Here is a 22,443-nt window from a genome sequence, read left to right as displayed (position 1 = left end):
ACAAACACACACACACACACACACACACACACACACTCACTCACACAGAGACATATGAATACTCAAACTGAAGAATTCTGTTGTTTCAGGTTTCTAGATTCTAGGTTTATGTTTATCGTTGTCATATACATTTTGCTTTCTGCTCTTTTTATGTAGATTTCAAGTATTTTAGTTCATACAATAATACATTTATTTCAATAGTCTGTTGAAAAAAAAATAGAAACCATCACATAATTTGTAATGGTTTTACTGGTTATAATGAAAATTGTATTGTTTTAATGGAAACTGTAATGGTGCCCGTTGGTCTCTACTGGTAATTAGTCACCTTCTGTTCATGGCTTTTGTTAAAACCAAATGTAATCCTAATGTAATATGTAATAAACCCTAATCCTAATTAAATCCTAATGTAATACGTCCCAAATCACACTACAGGAAACCATTATTTAATGGTTTTAATGGATAAAAGTTGATGGTTTGTAATGTTTGTAATGGCATTTGTAGTGGAAATTATTCGTATTTCTGTGATGGTTTCTATTGTTTTTTGTCAGCAGGGTCACCATGGGTTTTGTGATGTTATTTGCCATAAATGCGATAGGATTGCTGTAATATTGTGAGATAGTAGCTACTGTTTGTAGTCGTGGTGGGCCTATTTTGGAGAAAATCCAGGGCCGTTTTTTACTCCCAGTCTGTCCCTGTTTCTCAGGCGAACAGGACGTTATGGCAGCTGTGGGCTCTGCACCTCTGGCCTTTCGATGGGAGCCTGCAGACCTCCCCGAGAGCATTTTAAATACAATTACTCAGGCTTGAGCCCCATCTGCGAGATGGCACTATGCCCTTAAATGGTCCCGTCTTCTCCACCTGGTGTGCAGCCCGTGGCAAAGACCCAATTTCTTGTGATATATTGTTGATATTGTCCTTCCTCCAAGAGATGTTGGATAAGGGTCGCTCCTCTTCCACTCTCAAAGGTCTATGTAGCGGCTATAGCAGCTTTTCACACTTCTATAGCTGGTCAATCGGTGGGCAGGAACAACTTAGTTGTTCACTTTCTGAAGGGGTCCAGGAGGCTGAACCCACCTTCCCCCTTTACCGTCCCTACATGGGATATGCCCACTGTTCTGAGCCCTCCCTTTGAGCCGCTACAGTCATCCGACCTTCGGCTCCTATCGCTGAAAACCGCTCTGCTACTGGCTTTAGCATCTGTCAAGCGAGTGGGAGACTTGCTGGCGCTCTCTGTGAGCCCTTCCTGCCTTGAGTTCGGACCCAGCGACTCTAAGTTCATCCTGAAGCCAAGGCAGGGTTATGTAACTAAGGTGATCTCTAGTCCATTCAGAGCACAGGTCATTACACTCTCTGCGCTTCCTCCATCGGAGGAGTACCAGGAGCTGTATTTACTCTACCCCGTCAGGGAGCTGAGAATTTACATTGAGTGCTCTGCCCGGTTTAGGCAGTCAGAGCAGTTCTTTATTTGCTTTGGTGGCCACACCAAGGGTCATCCGGTCACGAAGCAGAGACTTTCCCGGTGGATAGTTGATGCTATTACACTAGCATACTCTTCCTTGGGCCTGCAATGTCCCATTGGAGTATGAGCCCACTCCACCAGTGGCGTGGCCTCTTCTTGTGCTTGGTCTATCACAGAAATCTGTGCGGCGGCTGGCTGGGCCTCGCCGTCCACATTTGCTAGGTTTTACAACCTGGACACTCCTGCCTTACAGGCCAGGGTTCTTTCTTCATAATCGGCACACACTTGCCAGAAGGCGGGATCAGCTCTGTGTATGGTTTGGCCGTAACATGCTCAAACTTGCTGGAACTGCTACTTCTGGTATGCTCTCGGCCCTCCCTAGTACCGAAGCTGTACGAGTCTTACTTGGAGCGATTACCCAGGCTGGGCGTGACCTCTGTGAGTTTAGCCTGTTGCCACATGAAGGGCTTGCCCTATTATACTTGTCCCTCTGAGCCCCTCGGGTGCTTAAGGGTAGTTAAGGGATGTTCACATACAAAACAGATTTGCTTTATTCAACATCAAGAAGATCAGGCCCTTTCTTTCGGAACATGCTTCACAACTCCTTGTTCAAGCTCTTGTTCTGTCCAGGCTGGACTATTGCAATGCTCTCTTGGCAGGTCTTCCAGCCAGTTCTATCAAACCTTTACAATTAATCCAGAACGCGGCAGCAAGATTAAATTTTAATGAGCCAAAAAGAATGCACATCACACCTCTGTTGATCAATTTGCACTGGCTACCAATAGCTGCTTGCATAAAATTCAAGGCATTGATGTTTGCCTACAAAACCACCACTGGCTCTGCACCCCTTTAGCGGGCCAAGCTCCGTTTCCTCAAGGGGCGGAGTTCCGTTGCCTCTGCCTCGATCTAGTTCTCCTCATGGCGGCAGCCAGGCGGGGGCTACTTCAGGCAGTAGCGCGGGCGGTCTGAGGCACTCCGCAACCAGTTGAGCTGCCAATGGAACGTGCTGGGCTCTCTACAAGGAGCGCACCAGCCGTATCCTTTGGCGCTCCTCCCGACGACTGGATGTCGATCGCTTTTACACTCAAAGTAGATTGGTCTCTCTAAGCGAGATCACAATTCGTCGGTCATCCGACGTGACGTCTCCGTTCCCTCCTTCAGGGAACGAGGGTTACCATACGTAACCGAGATGTTCTGCAAGTGAACGTCGCTTTATTGTGGCATCCCAAAGAAGCACAAAATCACTTTTATGGACATTTAAATTAAATGTTACCTCCTGGTGGAATGACCTGCCCAACTCAATCCGAGCAGCTGAGTCCTTAACCATCTTCAAGAATCGGGCTAAAAACACATCTCTTCCATCTTTATTTGACCCTCTAACTCTAGCACTCTGTATTCTAATTCTATTCTTAAAAAAATAACACTTGTCCCTTTTAGACTTGCACTCTATTCATTTGCTGCTTGTTTTCTTAAAAAAAACAACACTTGCTTTCTAATCTTTTTGTATTCTGTTTTCTTTTCATTTATTATACAATTAACAAAAGCAAAAAGACCTCTAACACTAGCCTGCTCTATTCTTTTTCTATTCTATCTGTTTTCTTTTTATTTATTATATTATTTAAAAAACCCTTGCTACGTGTACTGCGTTAAACTAACTGAGAATTGTTATAGCACTTGTATATCATTGCTCATTTGTTGATTTTGATTGCTTCCGTTGTCCTCATTTGTAAGTCGCTTTGGATAAAAGTGTCTGCTAAATGACTAAATGTAATGTAATGTAAATGTAATCGTTCCTCTTCATAGCACGGCGTGATTGTACTGGTTCCCATAGTGTCTAGCGACACAGTAGGAGTGTAGTATCGAAAGGGAATGTACTCGGCCACTAACTTTGTGGCTTCGGGCTTGTGCAGCTCTGCTGACTCACCATTGGTTTGTTTTTATTTTCACTGCATGAACCAATGGCCATGCAGTTACACTGCATTATTAAAAAAGGCTTCAGTATCGGAGAAAAAATGACTTTTTTCCATAGAGTCTAGCGACGCAGTAGTCGTTCCTGTATCTCAGGGAACTGAGAGTACATTTTTCACTGCTGTCGACATCAACAATTCTGATTTCAATCGAAAACAACAAAATCTGATTATCATTCATTCAATTACAAAAGAAGGACACATTTTATAATGATCAGTATTCTGGTATTTTTGCATTCAAGAAAAGCTGAGAGTAGATAAAGCTTTTAACTTATGTTGTCTCTTGGAGGTATAGCATTAGGTCTGTGTGACTCACCAGGTGCGAAGAGAGCCTTGCTGGCATTTTGTTTTTTTATCAGAATCTGTGAGAATAAGATTCACATTATAACCTACTAAAACAAATGGCAAATATTTTACTGTTTAACTAAAAACACATGAAAGATTACAGAGTACAATATTTCTTTGTTCCACTGTTTAGTCACTTGCATCACATTTATTTAATTATTTATCTAATAATCACTGTAAGCTTTGTTTACACACACCTGTTGCTTTTGGACAGCAAGTTTCATTTTTAGGCTTTACTTTTAGTGTAAGGTTAGTGCAGCAGTATTGGGTTGTCATGTCATACGTTTTATTGCCACAACAAGAATGATTTTCCTTCCATTCAAATATTTCGTCACCACCACAACACAAATGAGTCGTTGTCAGGTACATGACTGTAAATGAGAAAACTCATCATAAAAGAAGTCATTCTTAATCAAATAGTATAAAGATCAATAAATCAATCTCAACAAAATTTCTTAAGCATACAAAAATGTGTCAAGTGCATCGGCTACCTTTGCCACAGCATTTCATGTGAGTGCTGCTTCGAGTCCGAATCCTTCCATCACAGCAAATCTCGTTAAGGGGATTGTAAGCTACAGAATCACAGCAGTCAGCCACCAGCTGGCTTAATCCCAGAGTTACATTTCCTGCAACACATTGAAATATAAAGTGTTCAATCATTGTGTATGTCCTAAACTCTCAGGGACTCAGCTACCACAAACTAACAACTGCAAGAGTTTTTCCTACCATTACAGCAGGAGCTTTCTGAGATCTTGTAAGACACATTTCCACAACAGTGCAGATGATGGCTGCCTTTCATCTGTCCACTGAAACCTGCATTGCTGCTGACATTATAAAGACAGATCACTCATATTTTACTCTTACCAAATCATTCTGTTAATTTACATTTAATTGATCTATGATAAAATGCATATGTAATAATAATAAAAATCCCAAAACTCTTATAACGGTGTTGAGAGGCTCGGAGTTAAGGCTGTGTGTAAGGTCACTCACTGGCTCCCTTTGTCATGATGGCAAAATGCTGAGGAACAAAGAGATGATTAATTATGAAAAGTGGTAACTAGTCTCCTGTGGACAAAAATGATAGTACGGCTTTAAAGGGGTCATGAACTCCATTTTTTTTGTAATTATTGTTTTATGGTCTTTGAGGTTCACTTATTATGTTATTGTGATTTTACATTAAAAAAATAATAAATCATATTTTAGAAGTAACAGGCTATTTTAAATATTTTATATTCTGTTTTTGAGCCTCTTTGCAGAATGGTGTTTTTATAGGCGGGGTGCATTCAAGACTTGCAACTTGCAAGTAAATGCCCACTATGATTGGCTAAAAGTTTCGCTTATTAAAATAACAGATGGATGCTGTTGTGACGTTCTCTGAAAACAACATGGGTCATTTGGGTTAAAAAAGTATAAATACTCAGTATATATCAAACAGTCTGGAACAGACAATGCAACAGTGGTAACATGTTTACTCACACTTGTGTTGCGACATTACCCATAGGCCTACAGAAAGGTACTATATTCACATATACGTATGTGAAACACTGTTAAATATATTGAAATACATTTTGAAAATAGCCTATATTTTAAAAATGCATAGAACATAAAGCTCATGTTGCCTGTTTAATTAGGCTATGTGTTTATGTGAAATTATATTCATACCTAATATGATGTATTTCTAATCATTGTGTTTTTGCAATGCAGCCTAACTTTTAACTACACTATAAGTTTACTGTTTAAAGTTATTCTATCTATCTATCTATCTATCTATCTATCTATCTATCTATAAGCTCATGTTGCCTGTTTAATTAGGCTATGTGTTTATGTGAAATTATATTCATACCTAATATGATGTATTTCTAATCATTGTGTTTTTGCAATGCAGCCTAACTTTTAACTACACTATAAGTTTACTGTTTAAAGTTATTCTATCTATCTATCTATCTATCTATCTATCTATCTATCTATCCATCCATCCATCCATCCATCCATCCATCCATCCATCTATATATCTAGCTATCTGTGTATAAACTGACTTCAAACAATGTTTTGCAATACTGCTTTCAAATTCTCATTGAATTTACAGTTTGATGTAGGCCTACTACCCACTTAAACAATACGTGATCAAGTTTCAGGATATTTTATCTGACTTTTATGTACTATTTACGTAAACGCTGGTAACTTTGACATGTTTTAATTGGCGCGCATGTTGAACATTCCAGTCGCATTAAACTGGAGCGGAGGGAATTACCATGGAAACGGGGCGTCAACTCAGCTGACAAGTAGCGAAACTCCATCTCTCAGTGTTGTTTTCACTGCTTTCAGGTAAGTTTAGTCACTAAAATCACAGAAATAATACATACAACTCTGCCTGACACTTTCTTACATGTAACTGACACGTTTCTGTTCAATATTTACTTTACAGAAATGGTCTAGCTTCGGAAAAAGACCTGATAGCATCACAACTGTTAACTATACAGGCTAACTATAAGAGGTAGGCTAACTATAGATTTGAAAGTTTGCGCTTTTAATCACATCTTATGTGTAGATGAACGGTTTTGATAGCTTTGTAAATGTTTTGCTGGTAATTTGTCAATAGATAAATGGAAGTAAGCTAATTAATTTAACCTAAAAGTCTGCACTGTAGAGCCAATCGGTGACGTCACTTACATGCAGGCTACAATGGGCTGAAACTATATCAAACCACTGTGTTTCAAACAGGTTTTTTTTTTTTTGTAAACAAATATTGATAAAAATTGTACTGTGATTTCAGGAGCATCAGACAAAACCTCTAAAATGGAGGGGAAGTTCCAAGAAAAATGTCTAATGGGAGCTGCTGACAGAGGTATAGGAAACACAGATAATGTGAGAAAGCGTATTAAATAACTTTATATGCATTGTTCACAATATATCATCATGCATCTGTAAAATCTAAAAATGTGAATTCTGGTATCTTAAGATTTTTTTGTTTGTTTTCCATATTACTATTTCTCTTTTCAGCATTTCACCTATGCTCTAGTTTGTTTATTTCTAATAAACCTGACATTGTGTACTATATCTTGTTGGCTCCGTGACAAATTGTTCCTATATTCTTCCATGCTGATGGCCATGCTGCAGAGCTGGAGCGGATCTCCTGTTGAAGAACATCTCCAAGGCGTTATGAACCATCTGACTAGTAAGTAGTAACATTCAAAAGTTTATCTAATATTTTAAAAAATAAATCAAATATATATATATATAAATATAAAATATTTCCTGTATGTCCTAGGTCATTTTGTTTAACTCTGCACTGAGGACACTTTATACACAACAACCTACAGAGGGGTCCAACATAATTTGAAATGAGACACAGATGATAATAAAAAAAAAAATCCTTGAAATAAAAATTAATAACAATAAGACAGAACCAGAGTACTGTGAATGTGCCTCACTTCAAACTTCAAAGGGGTCATATGATGCGATTTAAATTTTTCCTTTCTCTTTGGAGTGTTACAAGCTCTTGGTGCATAAAGAAGATCTGTAAAGTTGCAAAGACTAAAGTCTCAATTCGGCCAATCACAACGCACTGGATAACTGGCCAATCAGAACACACCTCGCTTTTTCAGGCTGATGAGCTTTGTAAAAATCGACGCGTTTCAGAAGGGCGGGGCATAGAGGAGAAATAATATTGTACAGTATGTGGAAAATACATTACATCAAATACACAAAATAATGTTATTTTTAGCAGCATCATATGACCCCTTTAACAGTCTGTAAAGGTTATGATCTGCCAAGCTGGATGGACGCTGAAGGTGAATTTTTTTTATTAGTCAATTTGCCGATCTAACATTAAATGTAACTATAGACTTATAATGTTTTGTATTGTAAAGTTATTAAGTTCCCAATGCTTAATTTTATATTTCCCTCTTAGTTAATTAGCATGTGAAGCGGTCTGGGTTACAGTCAGAGGTAAAATTATATAGATCCATTTAGTTGTTTAAATATTATTTTTTCAACTTTAAACGCAGTGAAGTGTTTGTTCAAGTAGACTTTGTTGCTTGTGGAAACCTCACGCGAGTCTGAAAGGTACTTAAAACTTAAAGTTTTATTTGCACTCTTGAAGACTGTTCACCAAAGATAAAATTTCAGTCTGGCAGAATTTCCTGCACACTTCACCACCAAAATGTGCTGTAGAGGCCAAAATGAGCATTGTGAATGTAAGAGCTTCACGTTACATTTACAACAATCATTGTTAATGTTTGAATTGTATTTCAGGGCAGTTTGTGAAGACAGATAATCAAGAGATGTTGAGACAACATGTACAGAAGTCAGTACCAGATCCACCCTCCACACAAGACCTCTCTCTCATATGGATTGCAGTGGTTAACTAACTGATTAAGACAGTCTCTGGCTGCCACCTACTGGCATAACAATGTAACCTGCAATGAAAGAAGCCCAGGCATGATATTGCTTTTTTTTTCTTTTTTAAATGGTGAATGGTAAAAAAAAAAAAAAAAAGATTTTGCATATGAATTTCAATTTCTCATTTGAAGTGGGTTGATTAAGGGCGTGATTAGCTGATGTATTATTGTGGGAGCATGTGATTAGTTGATGAATTGTGTGCATGGTTAATGATGGCTCTTAAATATTTAAATGCAATGAGTTGAATGCCTACTAAGACTTTCATATTTGTGCACAATGTTTTGACCCTGGATGCTTACAGAAGGATGTGTCTGGAGATTTTTACATTTTTTCAGTGTCCAATTTCTGTTTGATTTATTATGAAGGGGCAAATTATAATCTATATAAAATGAAAACATTTACATATATGTAGATTTAATTTAATCTTAATTAATTAATTCTTAATTAATCGGTAAATATTTCCGATAAAAATATATTTACGTATGTTTAATATATGTGAAAAATATTAAACAGTAGCCAAAATCAAATATTTAAATATATTTTTAAAATATATTTACATATATTGTATAAAATATATTTTCTTCTAATTAAATGTAAGATATTTAAATATATGAAAATGTGTTTATTATTAATATATTTCAATCTATGTGACTTCTGTATGGGTACTGTTGGATCACTAGTCAGACTTTCTTTCAGTCTCTCTGAAAAGCTTGCATCACACTGTCTTGTTTAAAAATGACTCTGTAGCAAAGTAAAGCAAACATTCGGTGTTTCACTGACGTGATTGCTAATTTTACCCCGTGTTTACACCGGACGCGAGCTGCGCAAAGCGACTAGACAACAGAACCCGTTAAAATCGGCGATATCTTAATCTTCTTTTATAAGTGTGGTAACTAGTCATTGGACTGCACTGATGCTATTAGACTCCTTAATGGTTCTGGAGAGTGTCTATCTGGATTCTACTAAAAACCACTTATGCTAAACTTAGGCCTACTACCAATGGGGCCCACTATCACTGCAAAAACTGCCTAATACATAAAAGCATGAACAAAGACCATAAGTGGCTTAACAGATTGCATCAAATAAAACAATGCGGTAATGAGAGAAAAAAAAACAACTTTGAATTGGTGCACTTTTTTTTTTTTTTTTGCGGGGAAACGGGGGTTGATAATTGTCAAAGATAAAAAAAAAAAACAGAATTCTCTGAAAAAAGATATATAAATTAACTCTGCCCAGCATTACATTCAACAAAAAATACATGTAAAAACAGAAAAAAAACAAAGCCAAAAAAAAAAAAAAAACCCAGCAAACACACACAGAGTTTGTTTGTCTAACTTGTATCTCCACACCAGTGGTATAAATATATAAATATTCAACAACAAACTGCTTTAAATAAACCACTAACATGTATTAGACTCACTCAATTGTCAGTTTGAATGATTTGTCACTCTTACAACAATTGCTGACACTACATAAAACTAGTAATAGTAAATGTCTAAAGTATAATTATAATGTTTCCTTACCTTGTGCAGAGGATGTGGCAAAAATACACAATACTGTCACTACACCTTCAATAAAAAAAATACAAAGTTATAAAATATCACTTAAAAAATAATAAAAATAAACTTACAATATAGGTAACCCAGAACTTTACAAATGTGCTGTCATACATGCAGCTGATCTGCTGATCTCCATTGTGTATCCCTGTTCAATGAAGCTTGAATATTCCAAGGATGAGAATTTATGCACCCCAAAATAAAACTTTTGCTCCGCCTTTTTAGGTTGCATCATAGTAAGGAGGGACCACAGATTGTGATGCCAAAAAGCATGAAAAGGAAGTAACATGTATGGACATGATAATACAGTGAATCAATTCATTTTACTGATGTTTGGCAAGACTATAGCATCAGTGCATGTAGGGTTGATTAGTGAACTGCACAGTCACTGAGATCCATGTCATCACACTTTAGTAATGATTTCTGGAATATTATTACTGTTAGTATACTGTAAGGTGCTTTGGAGAAGTTGTTGTACTAGGATGCATCCAAACACAAACAAACCCATGTTCACTATATTCATCATACATATTAGTGATAAAATAATTACCATAAATTAATAAAACATAAATAAATACTGGCTGTTTAAATGGTAATATTCTAAATTATCCTCTAAATTTGGCATCATTTATCATCTGTAATACCATGGGGTAACCATTAATATATACATGGGTGTGTATTCCCTCTTTGCTTGAGATGGTTTTTGTTTTTATTGTTAATTTGTTAATTTGAAGTATCAGCCATTGCATTATTATTACAGTCAAATCTGGAGGCAGAGAAAGCATTTTGTTACTCAGACTAGCTACATGTAATATCTTGATCAGTCCCACAAAAGTAATCAGATTATTGACTCAGTGCGGTCAGGGATATATTTCAGTATAATTGATTGTTTACATATCACGGATAGAGATATGCTCGGCTTGATCTGATTTGCTTGATTCAGCAGGAGTCAGCAGTGGCTTAATTTCTTCACTGGAAAAAGGCTGATGATGTTTTGATAGAGAACTTTATAGTTTTACTGAAAGAAGATCTGTATTACGCAGTAGACTGAACATGTTAGTAATAGTAATAATGTAAACAAGATTACGTAATAATCAGCTAATGTAATTATGAGCCTAGTCTGCCTAGATATTGTGTTCTGCATGGTTTGCGCAAGGACCGAGGGTGGCCACTTTTTGGTTGACTGACTGAGCATGTTGATTCAGCTGTGGAGACCGTTTGAGAGAGAGATCACTCTAATTTGCTGTTCAGAAAAGTAGTGAATCAGCTTTTGTTGTTGCTAGTTCTTTGTTGTCAGTTTGGTGTATCTGAGCCTTTGCAAGTGTTGTCCATAAACTTTTGATTTTTAAAAAGTCATTGCAGAATCTTGCATCAGCTGCCTTTGTGAATATTATAGGGAAAATGTATCTGTCAGCCACTGATGGGTCCCTGATGGTTCCAAAACCCCAAACACTTGGTTCACATCTGGAAAACAATATGATCACTGAAAGAGAAAGAAAATACTCAAGGTTTCTTAAAAGGGCTACAACACCCAGAATGTTTCAATTTTTTGTCAATACAATGAAATAAATAAATAAATAAATAAATACAATAGGCCTATCATGCATATTAATGTATTGTTTTATTGTAAATAGAGTTCTCTTGTTATATGTAAAATAAAGAAGTCCTTTGGAAGGAAAGCACTTGTTTTGTTTTTTCTTTTCATTTTTCTCTTTTTTTTGTTGTTTTCTTTTTTCCTTCTTTCTTTCTTTCTTTCTTTCTTTAAAAAAACAAGCAAAAAAAAAAAAAATGTTATTAAGCACAATAAGCCATGTTAAAGATCTTATCACATCAAATAAGTTCAAGATTCACACCAACAAAAACACAGCTCTGACCACGGCATCCCCCATTCTCCAGTTGTTGACTTTGATAAATGTCACACTTAAATTATGGCCGGCTTACACCACTTCAGAGTTACTACTGGCTGTGCCAATACAACCAGGAAAATCCCTTAGGAAAAAAAAACACTTCAACACTGGGAGAACATGCAAACTCCACCAAGGCCTGCAAGCTCATCTGGGACTTGATCCAGGGGGAATTCTCTTGCTATGAGGCAAGTCAGTCCTAATCAGATTGGCTACTTCTACAGGTTTTCCAGGAGCCTAGTGTATGTCAGTCTTTAGATGTCCACCATGAGACAAAGCTGTGTATACAATGTACAAGACTGCAAAAATGGAATATGGAAATAGTATAATTTATAAAGATTGGCCAAATCATTAAAAGATTTGCGAGTGGTCCAGTTTTGTTAGTTGTGTGTCCTCTCACATCATAAATGGGAATATCATGAAGTACTTCACAAACAACAGAATACCTGTGGCATTTGCAGCTAAACATGAAAATATGGACACTGTATCACCCAAAGTGTTTGTGGGCTCTATATAGTGGATAGACATATTCCAAACAGACATTACTATGAGTGTCTTTGACTCTCAGAAAACACAAAGAGCCAAAAATGTACCTTTATTGATACAACAGCTTGTCACTGGAGCAGTACCCATAACTGGGTATTTTTGTACCTTATTTACCCCTAAAAGGTTCATAGTAGTACATTAAGGGTCCATACAGGTATATTACTACTCTAAGGCACTAATATCCATATTTTAGGGATATATAAGGCATAAAGGTGTCTCTTTAAGACAGGGGTAGCTAATCCCACATCTGTATGCCTACCCTCCTACAAATTTAGGGCCCAATCCTGCTTTAACACACTTGCCTGTTTGATTAGGGTTGGTGCTAATCACTGCAGGATAGTAGCCCTCCAGGAGTAGGTTTGTCTAATCTCCTGTTTTAAGGGTACTTCCACAGTAACAAGCTGTTGTATCTAAATGTTTGCAAATTGTTTTTCTGACCGTGTATTGGAATGTCAGTTTACAATAGTACAATGGTTTATTTTTCAAGTACAAATTTAAGTACTACAGAGCTCTCCAGAGCAGAGAACAATACAGTGTATTAAGTGCTACACTTTTATTCATCTTAAGTGAAACATAGATAGTTTCACACTGGTCTGCCCCATTGAACAAAGTGAACTGTGTTTGATTTTTTTTTTGTGCCAGTCAGACAACGTCTTCCTGTGTTAGTGGGCTGTTCTTTGCCAATTAAAGCTGCAATAGAGCCCATACCTTTCACCGTTAATCAAAGGTTTGGCTAAATGAGACTAACACCTAGTGGTGGATGCAGCATCATGAAAACGTGTTCAGTTAACAGATTCATTCAGCCACATGAATACTGTTAGCAAAAGTGTCCAAAAACAGGTGCTTACTGAATACCAAAGTTAGTATTCAGCTCTCAACATATTTTCTCTCCACTAATCGACTTGCTCCATGTAAAATAAAATAACTTTTATTAGGCTCTTAATCTGGTATCACATGTGTACATAATTTTACACAAAGTAAACCAAATGCTGGGTTTAGTCTGTTGGGTCATTTTATTGGCTTATTTAATTATTATTATTTTTTTTACCCAGGTGTTGTGTATGGAATAATTTTTGTGCCTTTATTATTCAATCAAACATTATATGTTTGAGAGTAAAACTAATTATTTTGTAATTAAAAAATAAAAGATTGCAAAAAAAAGTCTTCTTAAGGCTCAAAAATAAAGAAATTGATAACAAAATAATTTGCAGTGCGTATAAATCTTTGAAAATATTAATTTTTCTTTGTGCACTTCAAACACTTTTCATCGCGATACCACAAATGTGACTCTCTTTTCTGCCGTCTTTTTTTGCGGGTCTAAAACTTTTGTTTGAGAGTTGAAAAGTTTTGCTTGCCGGTGAAGCTGTCTCTCAGTGGGCGGTCTCTACCCACCAGGATGAAAGGCCTTTTTCTATTGGTCACTCTCGATTGAAGTCACAGGTTGACCACGCCCACTACGTTTCCCCGGAATCCCCGCCACTGCCACCGCAGTCTGACAGAAGAGCGAGCAGGTTGTATCATGGCAAGCAACAGGTTGTGTACTGGGTAAGATAACTAACTTAACATCTTAAACTCAGTGAAGAGTGAACTTAATTATTATCTCCTCTCATGCTCTCCCATCTAAATACGTAACGTTAGCTAAGCCCGTTGTAGATTTGATTCCCCTTCAGGAACTCGAGCTGCGTTGGAAATGCTTTGGGGGCGTCCCCAGCGTGACCATGCTCTGAATCACATATGAAATCAGTCCAATAGATGGGCGAGACGTCATGGGCGGGTGACGTTGCGACCAGGAAGCTATAAAAGCACGTGCGGTGGAACCGGCGTCAGCTTTTTGTCATTCAGCAAGCGCCCTGTGTGTGTGTCAGTCGCTATCTGTTTGTGAGTCTTATTTAGTGTTGTGACGGCATGGGCGGGTGACGTTGCGACCAGGAAGCTATAAAAGCACGTGCGGTGGAACCGGCGTCAGCTTTTTGTCATTCAGCAAGCGCCCTGTGTGTGTGTCAGTCGCTATCTGTTTGTGAGTCTTATTTAGTGTTGTTTGTCCACTTATAAGATCCATTATGCCAAGCTTCAGCAAAAAAAAAAAGCATTTGGGCGAGAGCAGACAGCATTCAGTCTGTGTGTTCCTCCCTGCCCGCGCTATATTTCGGGTGGGGACACACACAGTTTGTGTGTTGTCTGCTTGGGAGCGAAGCACGCAGAGTCAGCTGTCCAGGAAGCTGACTGCGCGCATGGCGAGCGTTTGTTACTGCCTTGCTTCGCTCTTTGTGTGTTGTCTGCTTGGGAGCGAAGCACACAGAGTCAGCTCTCGAGGGAGCTAACTGCCCGCATGGCAAGCGTTTGTTACTGCCTTGCTTCGCTCTCGGAAGGCTCTCTTTGAGGAGGGAGCCTTCACCGGCATTTCTCGTGGTGCAGGCCACGCTTTCGCCGAGGCGGAGCGGCGGCTGTGCTCGTGGGGTTCGCATATGGATCCGGTGGAGGGAATGTAGACGGGCGGGTCCCTATCTTCTTCCTCCCCTACCAGATCCAGCGCCCACTCTCGGGGTTCGGAAGCCCGCGCTGCGGTTCTTTCCCCCCGTAAGAGGGCTCGACACTCCGCCTCTCTTTCTTCAAGGAAGTTGATATGGAGGGCGTCGATGAGCCCACCAGTTGCACAAGCATCAGTTACACAAGCATATTATGTCTATATTATTATGAGCAGCATTTACTGGGGAGCGGAGCTCGTGCAGTCAGCTCTCGGATATAAGGGGCTGATTGTGCTTCTCCCCGCTGAACGCTCCGCTCCCGCCGGGCATGCTCCGAGGAGTGTGTCCGTGCTTGTGAGCTCGCAGTTCGGTCCCGCTATTGCTGAGGCATGGCGGCAATTCAGACCGCGGGGATCGCACGTGGATCTAGCGGATGGGTTGGAGATGGCTTGCCCTTTCTCCGCCTGCACTCCCTAGATCCAGCACTCTCTCTCGAGGCTTGGAAGCCCGCGCTGCGGTTTCTTCCCCCTCTGAGTGAGAGCTGGCTGCTGCAGCTATTTTTCTCCGAGGAGATTGATTTGTTTGTGTGACCAAGCAGCTCGCGCGCTGCCGATGCAATGCGTGTATTACATCATTTCAGTTTTTGATGTGAATCTTTCCACACCAGACCGTGTTTACTCGTTTGATTGTTTGATTAAATGAGGTATTTATCTGACTATGAGAAGTTAGATATATCATTTCGATTTTTTATATGAATCTTATCATGCCAGACCGTGTTTACTCGTCTGGTTGTTTGATTGCATTTGATTCTGAGGAATAAAATGAAGTACTTATCTGACTATGAGAAGTTAGATATACAGTGGCTCTTGGGATAAAAATTTCTCGAGTAAGAGCACGTGTTTACCTCTCTTCCTCTGAGGAGGTTGAGGTGGTCAACAGGGGCTGCTGGGCGGGAGCAGCCCCAACCAACAGTGTTCCAGCTCCTCATATAGGGAGCGTCACTTCTCGTACTCCTCAGAATTTAGAGTCAGAGTGGCGCTCCCGGGCCGAAGGCTTCTAGCGCAAGGCGGATCTGCGGACCGTCATTCCCACTGGATAGTCTTCAGCTAAAACGTCTTGACGCCTAAGGCCCAGGACTTCTGAGGGCCGGCCCCCTCTGGGGAAGAGGGGTGTACACCTCATTATATGGTGGCCATCTCTCCTCAGTGCTCTCAGGAGATCGATCTGCCAACCCTGCCACCTATGGTGCTTCAGGGCGCAGCGGTCTTCAGCGAGCGCTTCTCTCAGAAGACTTGACTTGACTTGACTTGACTCAGTCACCACCCGGAAACATAGCAGTACTAAGAGGCTCGCTACCTCTTGGGAGGTTTCTAGGACAGCTAGTTCGGCCGTTCCCTGCCGGTCGTTCGCCGCTTCAGGGCCCCGACCTAGCCACGCTGATTACACCAGAGATCTCATTATTCATTATCTCAGTCTCTGCAGAAATGTCTCAGTGGGTCCTGCACACTGTAGAAAGAGGCTACCGAATCAGTTCCGTTCTTCTCCGTCTCGTTTCAATGGGGTCATTCCCATTCTGGTGGGCCCCGAGCAGTCTCTGGTAATGGAACAAGACGTTAACACTCTCTTGAGGAAGGAGGCCATCGAGGTGGTCCCTTCTCTCGACAGACAGTTTGGGTTCTACAGCCGGTACTTCATCATCCCAAAGAAGGATGGAAGTTCCTGAGGTTTGCTTTTGGGGGCAAAAGCTTACCGGGTTCTTCCGTCGGCCTTGCACTCTCGCCCCGCACTTTCACGAGGTTTGTGGATGCTGCTCTGGCTCCTCTGTGACTCCACGGCATCCACATACTCAGCCACATCGATGATTGGATGATATTAGCTGCTGGCTGATCCGGTCCATGTTTAATCACATTTGGGGATTCCTCACCCGCATTCATTAATGCTTCAACTCTGTTCTCAAGATGTATAGGGGGTGGTAGAATACCAGTATTCACAAGCCTTGTCATAGCCGTATCTGGGGTAGAGGATGCTATGGCAGCAATACGAGAAACTCGTGACAATCTGATGTCTCTACTGCCTTTGGGTCTCGCTCCCTGTTTGTGCCATCGATTAGTGTGACAATCAGTTTCAGCATGTTCCTCTACACTTGGTATAAACGGTTGAGATTTACTAGATTCATGGGGCTCACCGGCTGTATGCTGAGGGGGTCCGTGGCAACGGTCTGCTGAGTGTTCTGCCTGTTTTGGAAGTCCAGCAAGTAACTTTGTTTCAAGAACCGCAATCCTTTGTAGAAGTTTGCAGTAGTTCATGCAGCAAGTAGATTCAACAGGAGGCATTTTCTTTCTCTTCTGTTTGAATGTGGGCAACTGTGTTTTCCCTTCTCCGGAATGTAAGCTGCTGGTAGTGGGAGGCAAAAGTCTTCTTTTTCGTGGTATTATTCCAGTCCCAGAGAGTTTTTAGTTTTAGTGTTTGTGCCAAAAATATGTTGTTTGAGCACTGTGCTGATCTGCTGAAGTAAAAATCTTAGAAAAATCAAAGAAAAGTACAGAAATAGGGAGCAAAGCGCAGAGCAGTAAGCAAGAACGTCCGAACGGTAGCGAAGCCGGAAGTCCACATGTGGAGTAAGCTTGGTTTTTGTCTCAGGGCCATAGCATTAAAACACTTTCTCCCAGACCTAAGAGGTCGCCATGTGTTGGTGCACCGACGACACAGCGTCGGTTTCTTAAATCAACCACCAGGGAGGTCTGCGTTCACGCTCCCTTTACAGGCAGGCACACCAGATCCTTGTTTGGTCCCAGGGCAAACTCCTCTCGCTGAGAGTAGTTCACATTCCTGGGCATCTCAATATGGCAGCAGACATCCTGTCGAGGCAGGGGCTGAGGCCCGGGGAATGGAGACTTCACCCTGAGGTGGTGAAGCAGATATAGAGCGTTTTTGGCCAGGCTCAGGTGGACCTGTTTGCGACTCAAGAGACATCGCACTGTGCCCTCTGGTTCTCTCTGACTCATCCAGCTCCTCTCGGACTGGTCGCTATGGTACAGACATGGCCGAGGCTTCGTCTGTACGCCTTTTTCCACGATCACTCTGCTCCCGGGAGTTCTGGAGAGAGTGTGCCGGGACGGGGTCCGTGCACTGTTGGTAGCCCCGTTCAAGCCGGTCCGAGTATGGTTCTCTGACCTGATTTCCCTTCTTGACAGCTGTCCATGGGAAATTTCCATCAGGAGGGATCTCCTCTCACAGGCGGAGGGTACTATCTTCACCCCCGCCCGGAGCTGTGGAAGCGTGGGTGTGGCCCCTGGGGGTGGCACAACTCGCAGCTTCCTGTCTCTCAACCGAGGTTGTTGAGACCATTCTCCAATCCAGAGCTCCCTCTACGAGGAAACTGTATGCTCTGAAGCGGAATCTTTTCACTTTTTGGTGCGGAGACCGCCAGCTCGACCCAGTTTACTGCCCAGTTGGTAGAGTGCTGGAGTTCCTGCAGGCCCGTTTCTCTGCAGGGTTGACCCACTCCACCTTGAAAGTCTACGTGTCGATGGCCAGTCAGTGGGCAGACACCCCCTAGTTACACATTTCCTCCATGGTGCGCTGAGGCTGAGGCTGAGGCTGAGGCCTCTGGCCAGATAAACTTATGCTAAGCGGTGGATCAGGATGCTTTTTCGTAGCCTCGAGTCCTCTGATCTCCCCTCTCCTTTAAAGGGTCAAGACTCACTCCTTCTGAAGTTGGCCTTCGGAACGCTTTGTCAGCTGCCTTCCTGCATTCTGCGCCACTCCTGGCTCCTTTCTCTCGCCTTAGCTGTGCTCTTCCACACTAGGCAGGGATTTATAAGTCTGGCCGCGTGGGCACACTCTTTCCCTAAGCATTTCCGACGCAGCTCGAGTTCCTGAAAAGGAACGTCTCCAGGTTACGAATGTAACCATGGTTCCCCGAGGGAACGAGACGCTGCGTCTCAGTGACATACTTCCGGCATCCCTGTGAGCGCTTGCTTCATTCCTAGAAGCTGACGCTGGTTCCACCGCACGTGCTTTTATAGCTTCCTGGTCGCAACGTTACCCGCCCATGACGTCTCGCCCATCTATTCGACTGATTTCATATGTGATTCAGAGCATGGTCACGCTGGGGGCGTTCCCAAAGCGTTTCCGACGCAACGTCTCGTTCCCTCTGGGAACCATGCTTACATTCGTAACCTGAAGACCTGTTTTTAAGCTTCAATGTGAGTTACTGTTACCATTACCTTTCTCCACAAAAGCTGGCATGGCAGTTCTACTTCTGACACTGGAATTTGTAAAATAGGAATTGATAATTGACAATGTTCAATTTGGCTTTTGCTTGTGTACCTCCTGAGGGTGAATGCGACATTGGATGATGTTGCATCAGGTCTAAGGTTTTGCCTTGAAAATGTTGCCTCCTCCATCAACACTAAATCTTCTTCCTGCAAACAGAAAAGAAACATGTGATGTTCTACTGATAGAATTCTTGGCTGTTTGGAGTAGTCACAAATAAAATCACCCCTTAGAAGTCAGGGGCATATTGAAATGTGGAACTTAGTTAATTAAAAGGTTGTCAAAGCAAAGTCTCTGCAAGGCTACAGTGGTACTGGCTGACAAGTCCTGAATATTAATCCTTACTATTGAAGTAACAAGTTTTGCAATTGTCATTGCACAGGTCTTAGATAGTAGAAAACAAACCTGTTATTAAAATGCACAATACACAGTCTTGTAGACTAGGGTGAAGTCAGAATGTACAGACATCGGTCCCAAATCGTATTTTAGAAAACTTTGAATGGCAAACTACAGCTGTTGGGTGCCGCTGCGAATAAACTTGAGTGTGCATACGGTCATAATTTATGAATCAACCCGCCAAATGGGCTAGTGATTTGATCTGCGTTACTCACCTTACTTCTCTGGAGCTATAATAATCTATAATCTCTGAAAATATTGGCCTGACGCTTTACTATTGGGGGCTCTGGCAGCTAGCTATACTGTTGGCTAATCAAATCTACAACGGGCTTAGCTAACGTTACATATTTAGATGGGAGAGCATGAGAGGAGATAATAATTAAGTTCATTTGTCACTGAGTTTAAGATTAGTTATCTTACCCAGTACACAACCTGTTGCTCACCATGATACAACCTCGCTCGCTCTTCAGTCAGACTGCGGCGGCAGTGGCGGGGTTAATGTTACGTACATTTGAAAAACAGCCATGGGCAAATTTTACCCCGTTGCGGTTCTAGTGTTAAAGGAAACATTTAATTATATATGATTCATCACCTCCTTAAGTTCAAGTATTTGTGTGTGTGACTTCAAGCTGCTTCTGAACCTAATGTATTACTAAGTGAGCTTTAGGGCAATCCTGTTGAGAACGCAATTGATACTGCTTCAGAACAAGCATTCCAGCTGGACGGCAAATAGTACACCAGGCTTTCTGTTACATCATTATGTCTGTATTCACTGAGAGCTATACCCAAGGAAGGACTTAGTGGTCTGAGGGCCCCTGGGCTTAAGTCATTATTTGGTCCCAACTAATATGGAATAGCACTGCCATAAAATACACAAGAGGCAAATACTGCTTTAAGATTTCTAGGAAAATTAATATGAAACTCCTGTTTCAGTTAAAATGACGTCAACACATAGAGTAACGCTGTGTGTTTCTAAGCATTTCAGGGGACCTTTAAGCCTAGTCAAATTTTAGATAGCCTAGTCAAATGTTAAATAGCTATTATAATACAATATAGTAAAGGTATTGCTTTTTATTTGCAAAAAGACATGAAAACTCTAAAGTAACTGGTTGAATGATAACACCAGATGAGATATATTTAATAAGCATTTTAAACCTAATCTATCATTTTCAGAAGTGAACTTTTCCAATAAAGGGCAATATTTGTCAAATTAAATTTCCCAGTCAGGTGCTTGCATCTTAAGGGTTTTAGCGTTATTAATCCCGACTTTTAATCCTGGATATGTACATTTCATACTACTAATCTAGAAGCTGGGTTAGTACCACTTTTTACATGTGTTATGAAACCTGCTCTAGAGCGGTTGCGCATTGTGGTGCCAAACATCTACAATGTTAAGGCCATTGCATCAACAGAGGCAGACCAACCCCAACAGCCAACTGATTACAGTTCGTCACTTCACAGCAGCAGTGCCTTTAGATAACCAGAGGCCCCTGGGCTACAGCATTACAGTAGCATTACAGTACAATTAAAATACGCTAAATCATTCAGTGACAAAACACCACTGTGTTGATCGGAGATGCAAACCTTCTGATGTGACTCTGGAACTATTTTGATAATATTGTGTGTACTGGACAGAGGGCCACACTAGTTTCAATACCTGAGTAAAAAGCAGAGTATTTGAGTCAAATTTGGAGACCCCAAAATGTTCACAGGATGTTCAATGCCATCTGTTTGTAACATATATCCGGAGTGCCATATTTAACCTGTGACCTCCATCATGAAGTAGGATATTGTCCTTTAATGATCAGCGGATGTGTTTTGTAATAGATCATGTCACACCACAATTAACCCATGATCTCCATGGTTGAGACATGAGTCATGTGAGAACTCACATGAGAACTCGATCGCCCGGGACAGCTGTGGACCACATGTGCTCGTATCGGGTGGAGCTCCATAGCGTACTTGTTTAAATAGAGCAGGCCATTTCTGTGGAAAATCAGAAAAGAGCTGATAAATAATACATAGACATGGCTGCTTCATACTCGCCTAAAACTCCTGAGAAGGAATGGGATGAAGAGATGCTGGAAAGTCTGACTTTGGCTCCTAGAAAACCGTACATCGCCAATTTGTATTTGACAAAGTTTATCCACGAAAATACGGACTGTGCGAGAGACGAATTTTTCCTCAACACCGAATGCATATTCGGCTACATATTTCAAAAATCCACCCGCATTGTTACGTGCGCATGCGTTACGGATACTGCAAAATTAAAACGCAGCTGTTTACTCCCAAGAGTTGTCCTTGCAACAGTTCATGCGCGCTGCAGACCCCTCCCATTTACTACAGACACTAGGTACCGAGTGGTTGGTGACTACTCAAAAAAGAACCCAGATGACTATGTGTACATATTCTTCTGCGAAGACAAGACGAAGCTCTGCAATTGTTCAGAAAACAGCGCTCATAATGAGCACCACGAAGTGTACACCCTACGGTTTTTATTCAAGTGGCGTGATCTACATCTGTTGAGCGCTCTTTTTTCGAGTATCAACAAAATGTTCAGATGGTGCGACATGCGTGACGGATACTGCAAAATTAAAACGCAGCTGTTTACTCCCAAGAGCTGTCCTTGCAATAGTTCATGCGCGTTGCAGACCCCACCCATTTACTACAGACACTATAAAGAGCAGTAAGTCAAACCCTTTCCACATCACACTTTCACCATGTCTCAAGACGCTGCTTCACAATGCGATTACGTTCCTTTCAACCTCGAGTCTACCGACGATAATGCTACCGACCATATTCCAACAGGGGAACCCCGCTCACCCGACCTGCACAAAGAATGGTTGGATAAATTCTGCACGGAGTTGGGGTACCGCAACCTGACCTTCCTATCGGATCTGTGTGCCACCTCTGCAGCCAGCAGGGGGCTTCGATACCACAGATGGTTGTTTCAGCGGAGTCGGGTTCAAAATCATAAAAGCTACGATGGTGCTGCTGCTGCAACACATCGTCGACAAAAAGCTGAGGGAGGAGTGCGAGGGTTGTGCAACGGACCATCCGAGCCAGCTGCAACACACCTGCCTGTTTGAGCCTCCCACCTATTATTTCGACTCACGCTTTGAC

At 41.2% G+C, this 22,443-nt stretch overlaps 1 protein-coding gene across 1 annotated transcript in view; it reads right to left on the bottom strand.

Annotated features, from left to right (window-relative positions):
- LOC107696856 (uncharacterized) overlaps positions 1–16,502 on the bottom strand; it is a 30,595-nt gene extending 14,093 nt beyond the window's left edge. Inside the window, exons 1-9 of the mRNA XM_016497390.1 lie at positions 16,397–16,502; positions 16,003–16,082; positions 13,574–13,592; positions 9,699–9,743; positions 4,765–4,792; positions 4,498–4,595; positions 4,263–4,397; positions 3,969–4,142; positions 3,743–3,788 (exon numbers count right to left, since the gene is read on the bottom strand). Of these exons, the coding sequence (XP_016352876.1) occupies positions 3,743–3,788; positions 3,969–4,142; positions 4,263–4,397; positions 4,498–4,595; positions 4,765–4,792; positions 9,699–9,743; positions 13,574–13,592; positions 16,003–16,082; positions 16,397–16,502 (731 nt within the window). The remainder of the gene's footprint in view (positions 1–3,742; positions 3,789–3,968; positions 4,143–4,262; positions 4,398–4,497; positions 4,596–4,764; positions 4,793–9,698; positions 9,744–13,573; positions 13,593–16,002; positions 16,083–16,396) is intronic.
- Between the last annotated feature and the right edge of the window lie 5,941 nt (positions 16,503–22,443).

This window comes from Sinocyclocheilus anshuiensis, unplaced genomic scaffold (genome assembly GCF_001515605.1).
Source record: "Sinocyclocheilus anshuiensis isolate Anshui unplaced genomic scaffold, SAMN03320099.WGS_v1.1 scaffold1436, whole genome shotgun sequence".
In the NCBI taxonomy this organism is placed as follows: Eukaryota; Metazoa; Chordata; class Actinopteri; order Cypriniformes; family Cyprinidae; genus Sinocyclocheilus; species Sinocyclocheilus anshuiensis.
This window is presented reverse-complemented; position numbering and strand designations above follow the sequence as displayed.